At 45.9% G+C, this 17,345-nt stretch overlaps 1 protein-coding gene across 2 annotated transcripts; it reads left to right on the forward strand.

Moving 5' to 3' along the window:
- The first annotated feature begins 930 nt into the window (after nucleotides 1–930).
- TRIB3 (tribbles pseudokinase 3) lies at nucleotides 931–16,125 on the forward strand. Of its 2 annotated transcripts, none has more exons than XM_089513489.1 (4): nucleotides 931–4,044; nucleotides 5,146–5,430; nucleotides 10,648–10,940; nucleotides 13,042–16,125. In XM_089513489.1, the coding sequence occupies exons 1-4, from the start codon at nucleotides 4,036–4,038 to the stop codon at nucleotides 13,535–13,537; spliced, it is 1,083 nt and encodes a 360-aa protein (XP_089369615.1). In that variant the 5' UTR covers nucleotides 931–4,035; the 3' UTR covers nucleotides 13,538–16,125. The 2 variants fall into 2 exon arrangements, with proteins under 2 accessions (XP_089369615.1, XP_089369616.1); XM_089513490.1 differs by having other exon boundaries at nucleotides 933–1,247.
- Nucleotides 16,126–17,345: the final 1,220 nt, after the last annotated feature.

Consider the following 17,345-nt stretch of genomic DNA (forward strand, 5'->3'; position numbering starts at 1 on the left):
TTCTGTGAACAATCAAATCTGCAGAAGTCAAAGCTGCAAATCTGGAGGGAGTCCTGTGTGTCCTTTCAGGCGGTTGAGGGGCATTTGGGAAGAGTGATGCTTTTGAAGGCAATGTCAAAAGAATAAACATTTACAATTAAAAAGCCCCCCCACCCCCAGATTGAATGCCTTCTTCTCCGGAGCCTCCCTCCCCTGCCCCAAAGGGAGACAGGCCATGGCAGGAGTCAGTCAGGGTGCCACCCTCCCCCTTTGGCCAGGCCTCCCCCGGAAGAAGGCAACAGGTTCAAAAAGGACGTGGAGAGAGGACCCCCGGGGAAGGGCCTGGAAGCCAGGAAGGACTCGGGCAACTGCTGGGGATGTTCAGCCTGGAGAAGAGGCGGCAGAGAAGAAGAGGGGATATGATGATGAGAGAGAGAGAGCCCTGTTGAAATACTTGGAGGGGTCTCACATTCAGGGGGGAGCAAGCTTGTCTTCTGCTGCTGCAGAGAACAGGAGCCAAGGGAGCAATGGATGCAAGCTGCAGCAAAAGAGATTCCACTCAACCTTAGGAGGCTGTTCGACAGAGGAACACACTCCTCCCTGGGAGGTCTTTAAGCGGAGGCTGGATGGCCCTCTGTCCATGGGGTGCTTGGAGGGAGAGTTCCTGCATGGCAGAAGGGGCTGGAGTGGATCGGGGCCCTTCTTGGGGTCTGAGTTCCAATTCTGTGCTTCTCTGTTTTTGGTCTGACTTTCTGCCCCAAGGATCGCCTTTGAGGGGGCCTGGCTGGGGGGGGGGGCAGGCTGGCTGGGGGGGTCCTCTCTAGGTCTCTCCCTCCCTCCCTCCCTCCCTCGCTGCTGCTGGGTGGCCCAGGCAGGCAGGGAAGGAAGGAAGGAGGAGGAGGAGGAGGAGGAGGCGCTGCCGCCTGGGCCCTCCTCCTCCTCCTCCTCCCTCTTCTTCCTGGGGCCTTGCATTGCATCAGCCCCGGCGGAGGAGGAGGAGGAGGAGGAGGAGGCTCGGGGCTGGACTCAGGCAGCTCCAGGAGTGGGCTCCCTCCCGGCTCCAAGGAGAAGCCTCCGGAGAAGGGAAAGGGAGAAGAGAAGGAAGGAAGAGAGGGAGAGAGACAGACAGACAAGGAAGGAAGGAAGGAAGGAAGAAAGAAAGAAAGAAAGAAAGAAAGAAAGAAAGAAAGAAAGAAAGCAGGCAGGCAGGCAGGCAGGCAAAGGCTCCTGGCCCCCTTTGCACCCAAGAGCTCCATCCTGCGCCAAAGGTAGGTCTGGCTAGATCCGCACTGGAAACAGAATCCGGATTGACTCCGCTTCCTCTGCCAGGGGCTTCTGGGCTGGCCTTTGTTCTGTGGGCCCCGTCGCCTTCTCTGCCCAGGGCCCCCAACAAACCACAAGCCCCAGGATTCCCCAGCACTGAGCCCTGGCAGACAGAGCAGCCCTGGAGGGGAGGGCGAGGGGGTGATCTTGGGGGGGTCTTTGGGGGTCCCAGGGATTGCCCCCCCCCCATCATTGTAGATTTGTGAGATATGTAGCCTTGTCTGTCGGAAAGCTCTGGGCCACAACGAACTAGAGTTCCCAGGATCCCATAGCATTGAGCCAGGGCAGCTATAGCTGTTTCTGGTGGATCGGGTCCCTTGGCTTCTGGGGGGCTGGTAGGAGGAGCCTTGGCTGCAGCTAAACCAGCCTTCTTCTCAAAGTTTGGGAGTCCAAAGCCCATCATCCCCAGCCTGGGCCCAGGGAGGATGTGCAATGCACCTGAACCTCCTCCGTTTCTTTGGCAGCAGAGTGTCTCCCTGGAAGAAGGCCAGCAGCTCATAGAACCCAAGAGTTGGAAGAGACCCCAAGAAGGGCCACCCAGTGCCACCCGATGCTGCCATGCAGGAACTCTCCATCAAAGCAGATGGCCATCCAGCCTCTGTTTAAAAAACCTCCAAAGAAGGAGACTCCCCACTTTCCAAAGCAGCCTCTTCCACTGCTCTCCCCATCAGGAAGCCCTTCCTAATGTTTCGGTGGAATCTTTCCCTCTAGTCTGGGGATGATGTGTGTAGGAGTCCCACATTCATATACTTTTCCCAGCTTTTGTGTGTGTGCCTTCAAGTCAACTTATGGCAACCCCATGAATTTCACAGGGTTTTCTTAGGCGAGGAAGACTCAGGTGGTTTTGTCAGTTCCTTCCTCTGAAATAGAGCCCACAGAGTGGTCTCCCATCCAAGGGCAAACCAGGGTTGGCCTTGCTTAGCTTGCAAGATCAGACGGGATCTGGCGCCTTTATTTGGGGTCTACTTTCCAGCTTTTAGGTTCTTTAAGGAAGAGAAGCAGGCAAGAACCTATAAAAGGTTCAGGCACATCATCCATCGCTCAGAGTCACATCACCCAAAATGACTACCGGATGAATGTGCAAACTTCCTCCATTGCAAACAGTGGTGAGGTGAGGTGAGGTGAGGTGATGCAGAAACTATGCCAGCAAGGAGGTTCACCCGTGCCAGTTGCTCGCAGATGGCACAGTGGGCGATTGTCAGAAGGAGAGCAGGGAGGTGCCCTGTGGGACCTGGTTGCAAAGAGAAAGAGAGAGATTTCAAGACCTGATGCAATAGAGGAAGAATTGCTCAATTAACCCAGCCTTGGGAATGAAGTCTGCAAAAAGTATGAGCTGATAAGACACTACTAGGGAGTAGAGAGCCAGCAGAGTGGTTTGCGTGTTGGACTATGACTCTGGAAACCAGGGTTTGAGTCCCTGCTCAGACATAAAACCACCTTGGGCAAGGCACACTCTCTCAGCTTCAGGGAAAGGCAGTGGCAAAAGATCTACTAGGCGATAGACAGTTAGTGTGGCATAGTAGTTTCACTGTTAAAGCGGTGTCAAACTGCATTATTGCTGCAGTGCAGATGCAGCTCCTAAGGTTGAGAGTAAAACCAGAACCAAACAGATTCCCCCCGCTCCTAGCCCATAATCCACTTACTGCTAGGTCTTACAAGAGTTTCTATGCCAAATACTCAAACCCCACAGCCTTTGTATTTGTACATTTATATAAGCACAGCTTTTGCAAACATGCTGAATTAGGAGCATTGATGTCAGGAAACACCCTGTGCATGCTCAGAAGCTACAAAGAATTCTGAGTGTGCTTGTTGTTACATGGCCTTTAAGTCAAGTCAGCAACACTTGTTGTTGTGTGCCTTCAAGGCATTTCTGACTTATGAGGACCCTAAGGTGACCCTATCATGGGGTTTCCCTCTGCAGCTTTATTCAGAGGCGTATGCCCTTGCCTTCCTCTAAGGCAGTGGTTCCCAACCTTCCTGATGCCTCGACCCTTTAATACAGTTCCTCATGTTGTGGTGACCCAAACCCATGAAATTATTTTCATTGCTACTTCATAACTGTAATTAAATAGGTGTTTTCCAATGGTCTTGGGCGACCCCCATGAAAGGGTCATTCGACCCCCAAAGGGGTCCCGACGCACAGGTTGGGAACCACTGCTCTGAGAGAATGTGATTTACCCACAATCACCCAGTGGGATTTGCATGGCTGAGTGAGGAACTCTGGTCTCCCGGTCTCCTGATCCAGCACTGAAACCACTGTACCATGCTGCTGTTTTTCCTTTATCTTTGCATGGTTGCAGCTGTTTCTGCAAGGCTTAGCAATGGAGGGATCATACTTTCCAGGGCCTGTGTCATCAGCTTGTAGAGAGTAGTGCAGCCAGGCTTTCTCTCAGTTTGCATCATCTGCATTATTCGCTCTGCTGACTGCCATTGAAAGAGTGATTGCAGGAGGCTCTTCCTCCTCCCCTGGCATTTTGGCTGGCATCATGATTCACCTTGGGCATCCTTCTGGATGTTGGAGGCCAGGGATCTCTGGCAGTATTGGGTGCCTAGGGACTTTTCTGCCTTCTCCTGAATGTTTCTGGGTTGTTTAGCTCAGCGTTTCAGGTTTCAGTTTTCAACTTTTAAATGCTTATAACTGTTCATAGTATCATAGAATAGTAGAGTTGGGAGAGACCGCAAGTTGTTGTTGTTGTTATGTGCCTTCAAGGCACATAACTCTAAGGCAACCCTATGGAGCAGGTGGGTTTTAGTTATGCTTTTAACTTTTGTATATTTTTATGTGATTTTTATATTGCTGTAGATGATTTTAAATGTTTTGCATTTTATTGAGATTTTAAAATGTTTTATCTGTGAGCTGCCTTGGGAGAAAGGCAGCATACAAATCAAACCAACCAACCTATCATGGGGTTTTCTTGGCAAGATTTGTTCAGAGAGGGTTTGCCATTGCCTTCCCCTGAGGCTGAGAGAGTGCGCCTTGCCCAAAGTCACCTAGTGGGTTTCATGCTCGAGCTGGGAATTGAACCCTGGTCTCCAGAGTCGTAGTCCAACATTGAAACTACTACATCTCACTGTCTCCCATAGATCATAACAATATAAAAACAGAGATTATACAAATATCAGATAACGGAGCTAAAATATACATTGCTGAACTGTAGATGCCAACATTATTCAGCATTGGGTATATTGGCTAAGGCTGATGGGAATGGCAGGCCGACAACACCTGGAAGTCTTCATTTCTCCATTTCTTAGAGGTTTAAAAGCAGAGGCTAAACCAGTGTGTTGTTGTTGTTCTTGTTGTTGTGTGCCTTCAAGTCCTTTTCAACCTACGACAACCCTAAGACCCATAAGTCAGAAACTATCATGGGGTTTTATTGGCAAATTTCTTCAGAGGGGGGTTTGCCTTTGCCATCCTCTGAGGCTGAGAGAGTATGGCTTGCAGAGATTATGCCAATATCAGATAATAAAGTTCAGATATATGTTGCTGAACTGTAGCAGTGTCAACATTGTTCAGTATTGGGTATGCTGGCTAAGACTGATGGGAATCAGCCAGTGGGTTTCGATGGCTGAGCCGGGATTCGAACCCTGGTCTCCAATCCAGTCCAATGCCCAAACCATTGCACCACGCGGACCCTCAGTGATGCAGTGGCAGCTGATATACTGCAATGGTTTTGGGATGAACTTCTGAAATGCATCCAAACCAGTGATTATATGTATTGGCCTTGAGACCGTTCTGAATGCTCACATCCTTTAATTCCTAGAGAAAGCATGCTGCTGCTGATCAAACCCTGAGTACTACTGCCATGGTGTGTCTTAACCCTTTGTGCTTTTCTTTTTCCCTAGATGAGTCTGCTGACACAGGAGTGTCATGCAGTGGCCACCCTGCGGAAGAAGCGGCTGGACATTGACGACGCATCAGGGGCAGATGATCCGCAGCCCAAACGCCGGTGTCCTAATCCGGTGCAAGGACTAGCACCTTGCCTCCAGCCTTTGGCTTGCTCCCCTCCCATTCCAGACCAGGATCCGAGGGTCTCTCAGATTGGCCCATATCTCCTTTTGGAGCCCACCGAAGGGGGACGCTGCTACCAGGCTGTGAACAGGCAGACTGAGGCAGAATATACCTGCAAGGTAGGAGGCCCCAGAGAAGAGCGTCATTTTTCTCACTTTCTTGCTGATATTAAGTGTTGCATTTCAAAATGCATTTTTTAAAAAAAATATGCCTGTCCTTCTTGAGTCAAATCTAGAGTTGTCCACAGTCTACATAGGGACCACCAAATGCAGTGTTCAAACACGAATCAAGGAACATGAGAAGCACTGCAGACTGGGTCAGCCAGAAAAATCAGCAATAGCAAAACACTTTATAAACCAACCTGGGCATAAAATGCTATTTGAAAACACTGAAATTCTGGACCATGCCAACAACTACTAGGTCAGAATACACAGGGAAGCCACTGAAATCCACAAACACCAGGACAGCTTCAACAGGAAAGAAGTAGCCCTGAAAGTAAACAAAGCTTGGGTACCAGTCTGAAAAACACCAAAATCAAGACCCAGCACAAGGAAATGAGAAGCACCCAGGGTCAGGGGCTTTCCCAGCAGACAATGGATCCCGAATTACATAGATACCCCGGAGCCTTGGCATTCAACACAGACCAACATGGATTAACATGTAAATCACTTCCTCTCAACCTAGGGTCATACAGTATATATATATCCCCCACTCATTCCCATGCCAGCATTCTCTGAAGATGCCAGCCACAGATGCTGGTGAAACGTCAGGAATAAACTTTTAGAACACGGCCACATAGCCTGAAAAACCCTCAAAAAACTATAGATGCTGGCTGTGAAAGCCTTTGACTCCAGCATCAATAGTTGCCAAGAAGGAACAGCCCCTTCAGTTCATCTCCCTGCAATCCCAGCTCCTCTTTATGATTGTATCTACACTGTAGATACACCACTTGCACTGCCATGGCACCATCCTGCAGAATCCTGGGTTTTGTAGTTTTGTGAGGCAGAGGAGGTTCAAAACCTTGTAAAAGTACAAACCCCAGGATACCATAGGATGGAGCTACAGCACTTAACGTGATGCCAAAAATGATTTCTACAGTGTAGACGCACCTTTTCTATTCCACCCTGTCCTTTTCCCTTCAAAGTCCTGCTCCTCTTCCCCTTTCCCAACTGTGATCACCAATCTCCACCACTGCACAAGTTTTCATAAAAGCACAGAATCCTAGCGTTGGAAGAGACCCCAGGGCCATCCAGTTGAACCCCATTCTGCCATGCAGGAATACACAATCAAAGCACCCCAACGGATGGCCATCCAGCCTCTGTTTAAAAATTTCCAAAGGAGACTCCACCACTCTCCAAGGCAGTGTTTTCCACTGTTGAACAGCTCTTACTATCAGGAAATTCTTCCTGATATTGAGGTGGAATCTCTTTTCCTTCAGTTTGAATCTGTTGCTCCATGTTCTAGTCTCTGGAGCAATAGAAAACAAGCTTGCTCCATCCTCAGTATGACAAAACCATTGAGCCAAAAAGTTGCCTCCCAGGAATTCTGCCTCATTCCACCTGTCTTCCTATCCATCCTGCCCTCTTCTACCAACAAACCGCAGCCAAACATCAGCTCCTGCAAGGTGGGGATGTGTCATTTTGCAGCTGCTCTTCCTCAAAACCGAAGAAGTCCAGCAAATGCTGCATATCTGTGCAGAGATGTTGGGCTGAGAAACTCCCAAGCCCCAGACAATTTTATTTTATTTTCAGTAGATTAAAATGAGTGGTAAGTTAAATACATAGCATAGATATGAGTAATATTTTTGGAGAACTGCATCTAACCCTGTTTCCCCTGCAAGTCCTGTTACTTTAAGAGTGCAAATCACTATGACATAATTAGAGGATACCAAGTTCAGAAATCCAGGGTTCAGTAGTTAAAACGGAGAAAATCTTTATTAAGAAACGAGATCCACTCCAGTGATGTTCATTGTCAGAACTGACCAGCAAGCGTTAACTTTGCCTAATTAGCATAGACACAGTTTCAAACTTTAGGCAGGCTTAATTCTTATTCGTCATAATTTATAAACACACTTCTCCTCTCTTACTCATCCCACCCCTTTCTTTGTTGTTACAACCAGATCCATTCACAAAAACAACATTAGAACAAGCTTAGCTCATGTCTGCCGCCCTTCCAGCATTATCTCAGCATCTGCATCTAAAATCACCACGACGTAACAACCCCACTTCTACTGTATAACCCATCACACCTCATTCACAACATGTTATGGAAGGCAAGTTGTCTGTGCAACTCCTGACAGACTATAGTGCAGCCCTTTATAGGAACGAAACTATTGCGTTGTAGCCGAACTTACTGTGGACTCATAGTGCTGTCATTGTATTGTCTGAAAGGGCCCTTGCCTTCCTTCACAGTTCCCTTGGGGCATCTGTTTCTGAGTTTTGCCACTACAGGCTGAATTCCAAACTCCCTTGTTAATCACAACAAGAATACAAGAAATAATAATAATAATAATAATAATAATAATAATAATAATAATAATAATAGATCCACTGAATAAATGGGGACTCAATATGTCAGCAACTGTATAGATTCTATTGATTCATTGGTTCTACTCTGGTTGGAACTGAAAATTGGATTTTGGCCAACAATGGGGATTGTGTGGTCCTTTGGTTGTGGTTAGATTGCAACTCCTAGCATTCCTCCAGAATTATCTATGATGGCTAGGGCTGCTACGACTTGCAGTCCAACAACATCTGGAGGAGTGCACAATTATTCCTGTCATTGTTTGATGATAGTCTACTTTGACTTATGGCATCCTTATGAATGAAAAATCTCTGGGAGACATTGTTATTAACAGACCTGCTCAGGTCTTGCAAACTCATGGTAGCTTGGTTTCTTTGATGGAATCAGTTCACCTATAATGTTCTTTTCCTGCTTCTTGTTGTGTGTTTGAAGTTATTTCTGACTTATGGTGACCCTAAGGCAATACCATCACGGGGTTTTCTTGGCAGAATTTGTTCATAAGGAGTTTGCCTTTGCTTTCCTCTGAAGCTGAGAGTATGTGACGGGACCAACGTCACCCAGTGGATTTCCATGGCCAAGCAGGGATTTGAACACTGGTCTCCAGAGTTATAGTGCAACACTTAAATCATGATACCACACTGGATCTTTTTCTGCCCATGATTTAGGCCAGGGGTAGGCAACCTTTTTGAGCCGGGGGCCGGGTTGCTGTCCCTCAGACAACTGGGGGGTCGAAGCCAAAAAATAAATAATTAAATAATTTTAAAAAATTGAAATAAATAAATAAACCGGGACAAATGTAGGACAAAATTTTCAAATGGAGGGCACTTTTTTAAAAAATGGAGGACACCCAAAAAAATTTGCTGATTTTTAAAAAAATGTTAATATAAATGCATGTTTTGGAGGCTTCTATAGACAATTGCCCCCCTTGCCCGCCTCCTCCTGATAGGCCAAAGGCCCCACGCCCTCACGCGAGAGGCCAAAAGCTCCGGCGGCAATTGGCGGCAGGACCGGGCGGAGGCCGGTCCCAAGGCCTTGCCGGGCCGCATCCAGCCCGCGGGCCGCAGGTTGCCTACCCCTGATTTAGGCTTATGAGTGTTTTGGCATCTTCTGTCACTGTCAGCAAATCTCTGTGGTTCTTTCATGACAATTGCCATTGAAACAGCTTCCAGCAGTGACCTTATGCTGTCACCTCCTGGTTAAACATGGAATTTCATGCCTTTCTTAAGGAAACAGAAACTAAAGTTAGGAGTTTATAGAATCATAGAATATTAGAGTTGGAAGAGACCACAAGGGCCATCCAGTCCAACCCCAATCTGCCATGCAGGAATTCCCAATCAAAGCATCCCCGACAGATAGCCATCCAGCCTCTGCTTGAAGACCTCCAAGGAAGAAGACTCCACTACACTTCGAGGAAGGAGTTTGTTCCACTGTCGAACAGCCCTTACTGTCAGGAAGTTCCTCCTAATGTTGAGCTGGAATCTCTTTTCCTGTAGCTTGCATCCATTGCTCTGGGCCCAAATCTCTGGAGTAGCAGAAGACAAGCTTGCTCCATGCTCAATGTGACATCCCATCATATCACCTCTAAACCTTCTTTTCTCCAGGCTAAACATCCCCAGCTCCCTAAGTCTTTCCTCATAGGGCATGGTTTCTAGGCCCTTCACCATTTTAGTCGCCCTCCTTTGGACCTGCTCCAGTTTCTCAATGTCCTTTTTGAATTGTGGTCCCCATCACAGGAAGGAGATCAGGAGTTTATCCCATGAATATCCCAAAAAATTGTGTAATTACGCAAAACAATTTCACACAACATTGCACAAAACCCCCCATTAAAGTGGTCACAAAGAAGCATTAACGTGCATCTTTTTGCTTTATGGGATTTCAGCGATAATACATTTCCGATATCACTTTATTTGCGCAATCGCGTGTGATAATCATTTGTGCAATTACTCACCATTTTCACTTTATTTGTGGGATGCTTTAAATGTGCTTCAATCTCTCTTTAATGCTGAAATTAGCCCCAGTGTGATAAACTCCTTAGTTTGCAAAGGGCTTTTGTAGCACATTTGATACTCACTGAAAGAAGGAAGTTGGTAGCATGAGCTTTCCTAGACTTGAGCTGCCTTTTCTGATGCACATTCGACCACAAATTTCAAATCCATTATTGTAATTGTTAAATGCTGGGTTTTTTCTCCACTTTTTGAATAATGATGAGCTTTTCTTGTAAATTTGGAAGGTGTGCCCATTTTTAGTATTTTTTTTTTCATGTAGAAATCTAATGATTTAGGATTTTTAATAACGACGAAGCAAATTAGTTTTATTGATTTCTGTTATTATTATTTTTTTTAAAAAGTATCATCAGGTCTCATTTTAACATCTCAGTAGTAATGCAAATGTCTTGATGCTCTGGGACAACTCCATCTCCACAGATAGCTATTTTGTGTTGGCAGCCATGGCATCTTCTCAAAATCCCAAATGTGTCCACTGGTTAGGGTTGTTATATTCCAGCCATAACTGGGCATCTAATTAGCTAATTTATGTAAATTAATTTGCACTCTGATTAAGCCAATTCAGCACATTAATCATTGCACTTTTTCTAACGTTATGTGGCACTGGTCCATAAAAGTCATGGATCCCGGTTAGAATTTAGGGATACTTTTGCTCATAGTTTTCCCCGTTTTCTTCTTTATTGCTGGGTCTTCCAAGGGTGTCTGTGGCCATACGGTTCTAGGAAGAACCTAGGATACAATTTCTGGTTGTGACTTCCCAAATAGCTTTAAATCATCTGTATAGAATGACATGTGGTTCTTTTTTTATAGGTTTACCCAGCCAAGAGCTACCCAGAAGTGATGGCCCCTTACAGTGCCCTCCCTTCACATCCGAACATTGCCCATGTGGCTGAGGTGATCGTTGGAGACAAAAACGTTTACGTCTTCTTCCAATCTGGGAAAGATGACATGCACAACTATGTGCGGCGGTGCAAGCGCCTGTCTGAACATGAAGGGGCTACTCTCTTCCGACAAATGGCCGAAACTGTTGCCCATTGCCACCAACATGGCATCGTCCTACGGGACATCAAGCTGAGGAAATTTGTCTTTGCCGATAGGGAAAGGTGAGGTGATGAGAAAATTATGGACACCAGACATACACACACTTGTGCAACTTCATTCTAATGCACAACAGTCCTCCTGCGTTTTTGTTCTTCCATTGGTCTCTGCCCATTTTTTTAAAATGAAATACAGTTGGCTCTCCACATTTGCAGCTTTGACTTTTGCAGCTTTGATTATTCATGGATTTCGTTACTATGTTCTTATTATTATTATTATTAAAGTTTATTTATACAGCGCTGTAAGGTTTACACAGCGCTTTACATAACGAACAGTCAAAATAGAAGTAAAGCCTGCCAAATGGCGTTCAGCCTAAAACAAAACAAAATTATATAATTAAAACATCTCTTAAAATGATTCTAACCAATATGCTATGAAAAAAATAGATTAATGTGTTCGCCAGTGTGACTCTTCTGGAATTTGACCATAGAGTCATGCTGGAGGACCTAGAGATTCCCAGAGAGAACACATCCGTAGGCATTTGTAGGTCCTCCAGCATTACCCTATTGTCAAATTCCCACAGATGTTGACCTTAGAGTTGCTTTGTTTCAGTAGTAGCAGGATATTTATTGCTTTATTCCTTGGACTATGGCAAGTGGTAGTGTAACTGCTCCAAATTTTAGTCCAAACTTTAAAGATGTTATCCAATATGCTACCCGCCTTCCCGGCCATCCTGCAAATAGATTTAATTTATTGGTGAGACTAAAATCTGGAACAGATTCACTGCCCAACTTATATCAGGACCACCAGCTTACACTGGTGCATTTCTCCTGCAAAACAAAGTGTAGGGCCTATGCGTCTTGGTTTTTTTGGGGTGGGGGTGGGGGTGGGGGTGGGGGGTGGGGATCAGTTTAAAACAATATAGTACAGTTGGCCTTCCTTATCCATGGATTCTTTGTCCATAGATTCAAACATTCACAGTGTGAAAATATTAAAAATATATAAAATTCAAAATAACAAAGCTTGATTTTGCCATTTTATAGACAGGATGCCATTTTACCATCCATTGTATTTAATGGAACTTGAGTGTCCATGGATTTTGGTATCCATTGGGGGTCTTGGAACCAAACCCCAGCAGAGTCCAAGGGCTCACTGTAGTGGCTTTTTGGAAACTAGTGCATCCTCCAGAGGGTCCTGGGGTAAAAAATAAATAGCCCTGGGACTCCCAGACTTTGCCCACCCTTTCTTATACTGTACTTCTTATTTGGTTTTAACATCAGCCAAAAAAAGTATAACAAAGCACCAGGTCCTTGCAATTTAAATTTCAGCACTGAGGGAGACCTCAGGTAGGAAAAGGAAGGTGGGTGGAGAGGATAAACATAGGATGCTTTCATGTTCTTGGGGTTAATTTCCATATGGATGAACATAAGGGCTTGTGCCAAAGGTTTCACGGAAGAGGAAGAATTTGGCGGAGAGAATGGAAAAATTAGAGACAGGGAGAACGAGAAAGAAAAAGAGAGAAAGGAGGGAGAAGGAAGGTAGGTAGGTAGGTAGGTAGGTTGGTTGGTTCTCCGCAGTATACAGAGCAAAATGGGAGAAAGTTCTGAGTCTCCACCTTCCTTTATTCTCTAACTTGTGTCCTCCTACCCTCCAACTGTCCTGATTTGGCAGAAACTTTCCCAATTAATCGTCTGCCATCCCACTTTTTCAGCTGCATTTAAAATGCCCCAGTTTCTCTCTCCTTCTCCTCACCCTTTCCCCCTTTGCCCAAGCTTCCTTCAACTGGTGCAAACTAGATCAAAGTTTAAAAGCCATTTGCACTCAGGTAACTCAGCAGGAAGGAGAGGAGAAGAGGGGCATGATTTTGTCCTTCCCAGTAGGCTCTAGCCTCTCCTAGCTTGTGTGTTTTTCCTCATTAATACCATTTGAGATCTTGACCACACTCTTCCTTTGCTTGGCCACATGTATGTTGGTTTCATCTGGGAAATCATGGGAGGGTATGTATCCGGCTTTTAACCCAATATGGGATTCAGGGCAGCTTTCAGCAACCTCCCAATCTCTTGCTAACTTTTATGCTGAATTATTGTTTAGATAAATTTGGGGGATCAAGAGGTGGCTGCTAATCTCTGACTTTCTTCTCTACCCCCTTTCCCCAATTTTACATAGATCCAAATTGCTGCTGGAGAACCTGGAGGATGCGTATGTGCTGAGTGGTCCCGATGACTCCTTGGAGGACAAGCATGGCTGCCCAGCCTACGTGGGGCCTGAGATCCTCTGCTCCAAAGGCTCCTACTCAGGGAAGGCAGCGGACGTGTGGAGCCTGGGCGTTGTGCTTTACACCCTCCTTGTGGGGTGCTACCCATTCCAAGACACCAAACCTGCCTCGCTGTTCAGCAAGATTCGCCGTGGGCACTTTGCTGTCCCTGAGGACTTGTCGCCCAAGGCTCGGTGCCTCATCCGTTGCCTCCTCCGGAAAGATCCAGCTGAGAGGTTGACAGCCAGTGGGATATTGTTGCATCCTTGGCTGGCCATGGTTGGCATCTCTGAGGGCTTGCACAGTAGCCCTTCTGGGGAACGAAGCCTGGAGCAGGTGGTACCAGAAATGGGGAGCGTCCAGAAGCCTGAGACTGGACAGGAAATGGAGGAAGACCTCTATAGCTAAGCAGAAGCTGGAGACAAGATGACAAACATTGACTCTGTCTTGACCTGACTTCGGTTATGCGTTGGAATGTGGTCCCTTCCAGCTCTCAATTGCACAGGACTGCTTCCAGAAGTGCCTTCAAGATGGGATGAGGGTTTCCCTTTGCCAGAAGGTGCTTTTGCAACTAAATCAGGGGAAAAGGGAATCAGAACCTCCCTTGTATCGTAGCATGAACTCTGTGGCATGCTCATTCATGTGTGCCAAAGAACCATTTCTGAACCCTTTGTCGTCACCAGCAAAATCTCCTGCATTCAGAAAGCGGTGCTTTTACACACTCCAGTCCTCTTCATCAGCACCTAAGTGAAGGATCCATGTATCAGTTTGGTGGACTGCAGAAGTGTGTCTGGAGATTCATCTGGGATTTCCTGGAAGGAGAGGTCTATGTTGCAAAGGCTGGATCACAAAAATGCCCTTCTGTGTCCATAGACAGGACCATTTTATCTTGGATTTCAGTTGGTGAAATGGACTTTTGGTTGGAGTTTTTGGCCAGGCAGCTATCAAGAGGGACCCCCACTCCCTCCAAGCTTGAGCACATCACAGTTTACAGGAGAATGAGTGTTTTCCCTTGCATTGTGCCAAATGGAAAAGGATGCACTCCATCATGGACCAGAGATCTTGTATTGGGGGGAGGCAGCGTTGAAGGAAGTTGCAAGCCTGGATAAACTAAGCTGATGTCTCCCTCCTGACACCTTTTTTGACAAATTTATGGTCTCTTTGTAATAACTTCCCGCTATGCTAGGGCCATAACTGCTCTCCTACCAAATTTTTCCTCTGTTTTTTTTTTCTTTCTTTCTTAAAGAGTGCCTCTTCTGATTCCTAATCTGCCTTAAAAGGAAACTTCTGTTGGGAAGGAGTCTTGCAGGCCTCACCAAAGAGCTTGGACAAGGAACTTTTTGAGGACTACAACGTCTATGGCTAGCTGGGGAATTTGGGGAGTTGTTGTTACTTGTAAAAGGTCTGATTCTCTACTTGAATTTATGTCACTACTGGACATGGTTTGGGATCTTGGGGTGAGGAGTGGCTGTGCTGGCATCTCCTGCCTTGAGGTCTCACTGCTATGCCCTTCCTAGCTTTCTCTCCCTGTTCCCGGTGGCTAATGGAGAGATAAATGTGGCCATGCAAGATTTGGTGGAGCTGATTTTGCAAAGGCCCACTGAAACTGGATTATCTGTTGTTACCCACACACCATTTCTTCTAGAGCGCCTGTAATAGTCGATAACATCTCCTTGTCCGAATCATTTCCTTCCCACCCCTTCCTACACCCGCCTTAGCCTTTAACTGACTAGTGTTTTGCTGCTCATTTTAACCATGGAAACTGTGAAGAGAAAGAGGCAATGCCTGTTTAGGGGGTCAGGCAATAATTTGAATGCTTAGTTTTTTGTGGGTTTTTTCTGGTTATGTGGCCATGTTCTAGAAGAGTTTGTTCCTGACGTTTTGCTAGCATTCTTCAGAGAATACTAGCATGGAAGTGAGTGGGGTATATACACTTGTCCCTCCATAATCGCTAGGATTAGGGGCACAAGACCCCCATGAATATGGAAAAACCGCAAATAACAAAAACACTATGTTTGTTTACCTGAGAGGGCACCTCTCTAGGAATCGCTAGGTCTTCCAGTGCAACTCTGTGGCCAACATCCAACAGACATTGACCATAGCACTGCACTGGAGGAGCTACAAATGCCTCGTAGAGTATTTTCTCTAGGAATCTCTAGGTCTTTCTGTGCAACTTTTAGTTAAGGTTGACCATAGAGTTGCACTGGAGGATCTAGATATTCCTAGAGAGAACATAATAATCAAATCCGTGAATATCTGTGTGACAGTATATATATACTGTGTATGTATACACACACACACACACACACAGAGGCTAATGGTTATTCCAGCTCAGACATCAGAAGGGCTGCCAGACCCTAGAAAAGCCCAGAGGAGTGAAGACAAGCAACCACCCAAAGGGAAGGTATTTTTTACCATACATCAAAGGAGTCACAGACAGAATAGGGAAACTGGTGAGGAAGCACAGCCTCCAAATGGTTTACAAACCACGAAGAAAAGCCAAGGAGAGACCCGCTATCAGCAGCTATCAGGTCAGAATGCACAGAGAAGCCATTGGAATCCATAAACACCTGGACAACCCCAGCAGGAAAGACGAACCCCTTGTTTGGCTACCAGTCCTGAAAAACACTAAAATCAAGACCCAGCAAATGGAAATGAAAACCACCCAGGACCAGCGGTTTTCCCAGGAAGAGGTGGGTTTCATGGTCATTGTTTCCTCTTCCTGGGAATTAGAGCTTCGGCAAGTGCCTTGTTTGGACTGCAGTTCCCAGAATCCCTCAGCCAGCTCTGTTGGCTGGGGGATTCTGGGAGCTGCAGTCCAAAGGAGGAACTTGCTCAAGCTCTGCCTCATTGCACCCGCGTCTGTAAATATGTAGCATGTCTATGTGCCTTTTCGGATTTGACCAAATGAAGGCCACGATTTTCTTTTTGTTAACAAGAGTGAGTTTGCTTATTTTTCTGTCACTTGGAAAATAAAAAACAAGACTTTTTGTTGACTTGTTGGTGTGTCGCTCCAGTTTACCTTGTCATGTCTTGTCTTTTCAACAGAGTTTATCACACTGGGGGGCTAATTTCGGCATTAAAGAGAGATTAAAGTGCATTTAAAGCATCCTGCAAATAAAGCGAAAATGGCGAGTAATTGCACGGGTGGTGATCACACACAATTGTGCAAATAAAGTGATGTCAGGAATGCATCGTCGTTGAAATACCGAAAGTAAAAAGATGCGTGATAATGCTTCTTTGTGACCACTTTAATGGCGGGTTTTGTGCAACGTTGTGTGAAGTCATTTTGCAAACTTATGCGATTTTTCCAGGATATTCATAGATAAACTCCCGATCTCCCTCATGTGATAATCTCCAATGAAAGGCATTGCTGGCTTCTTGCACAACCTCCCTGTAAGGTTGAACATTCATGAAACACTCTTAGGCAGGCTGATTCCAAACCATGATCAAGTCTCTGTCTCTCTCTTAGTCCATAACTGCGTCTGCACTGCAGAAATAATGCAGTTTGACACCACTTTAACTGCCCTGGCTCAGAACTGTGGAATTCTGACATCTGTAGTTTTGTGAGATAACCTTCTCTGTCAGAGAGTTCCGGTGCCACAAGGACAATAATGATATCTATTTGTATCCTGCTCTTTTCCCTGAACTGATACCCAGAGCAGCTCACAATATTAAAAGAGCAGTACATTTAAAAACACAGAATTAAATAAGATTCCATAGGATGGAGCCAAGGCAGTTAAATCACTGTCAAACTGCATTATCTCTGCAATTCAGATGCAGCCCCTGTGGCTTTTGCTTACTGCTGGGATTGCAATCATGTCACCTTCCAATGTTGGATTGCAAATCCCAGCAGCACTATTCAGCATGGCCTAAAGTGAGGAATGCTGTTGAGATGCAATCCAACTTCTGGGAAAGATGCATGATTCCTATTTTTCTTTACTGGCTGTAGCTCTTTTGGGTCTCTGAGGGTGAAGGATCTCTCTCCTCAGTTGCTGCCTCACAGTTTATTGTTGTTGTTTAGGGACCTCTGACTCCCAGGTTAGACTATTCTAAACCCAGACTTGGCTGGATGATAATCTTGGGGCTTTTCTCCCCAGATGACTTCTGGCTTCACCTCCTGCCTGCCTGCTTGTTTTGCTCACTCTGCAAGAGGAGAAGCACTCCACATCTGCAATCATAAAAGGAAATGAAAGTGAGGTGTGGAAGGAAACCC

The sequence above is a fragment of the Sceloporus occidentalis genome, unplaced genomic scaffold (genome assembly GCF_023333645.1).
Source record: "Sceloporus occidentalis isolate IW3139 unplaced genomic scaffold, rSceOcc1.0.p SCAF_3, whole genome shotgun sequence".
Taxonomy (NCBI): domain Eukaryota; kingdom Metazoa; phylum Chordata; class Lepidosauria; order Squamata; family Phrynosomatidae; genus Sceloporus; species Sceloporus occidentalis.

Excerpts from the sequence above, each read along its gene's own strand:
- TRIB3 (XM_089513489.1), top strand. Across the intron at positions 5,431-10,647 it reads AGGCAGAATATACCTGCAAG|GTTTACCCAGCCAAGAGCTA; the intron begins GTAGGAGGCCCC and ends CTTTTTTTATAG. Across the intron at positions 10,941-13,041 it reads GTCTTTGCCGATAGGGAAAG|ATCCAAATTGCTGCTGGAGA; the intron begins GTGAGGTGATGA and ends AATTTTACATAG.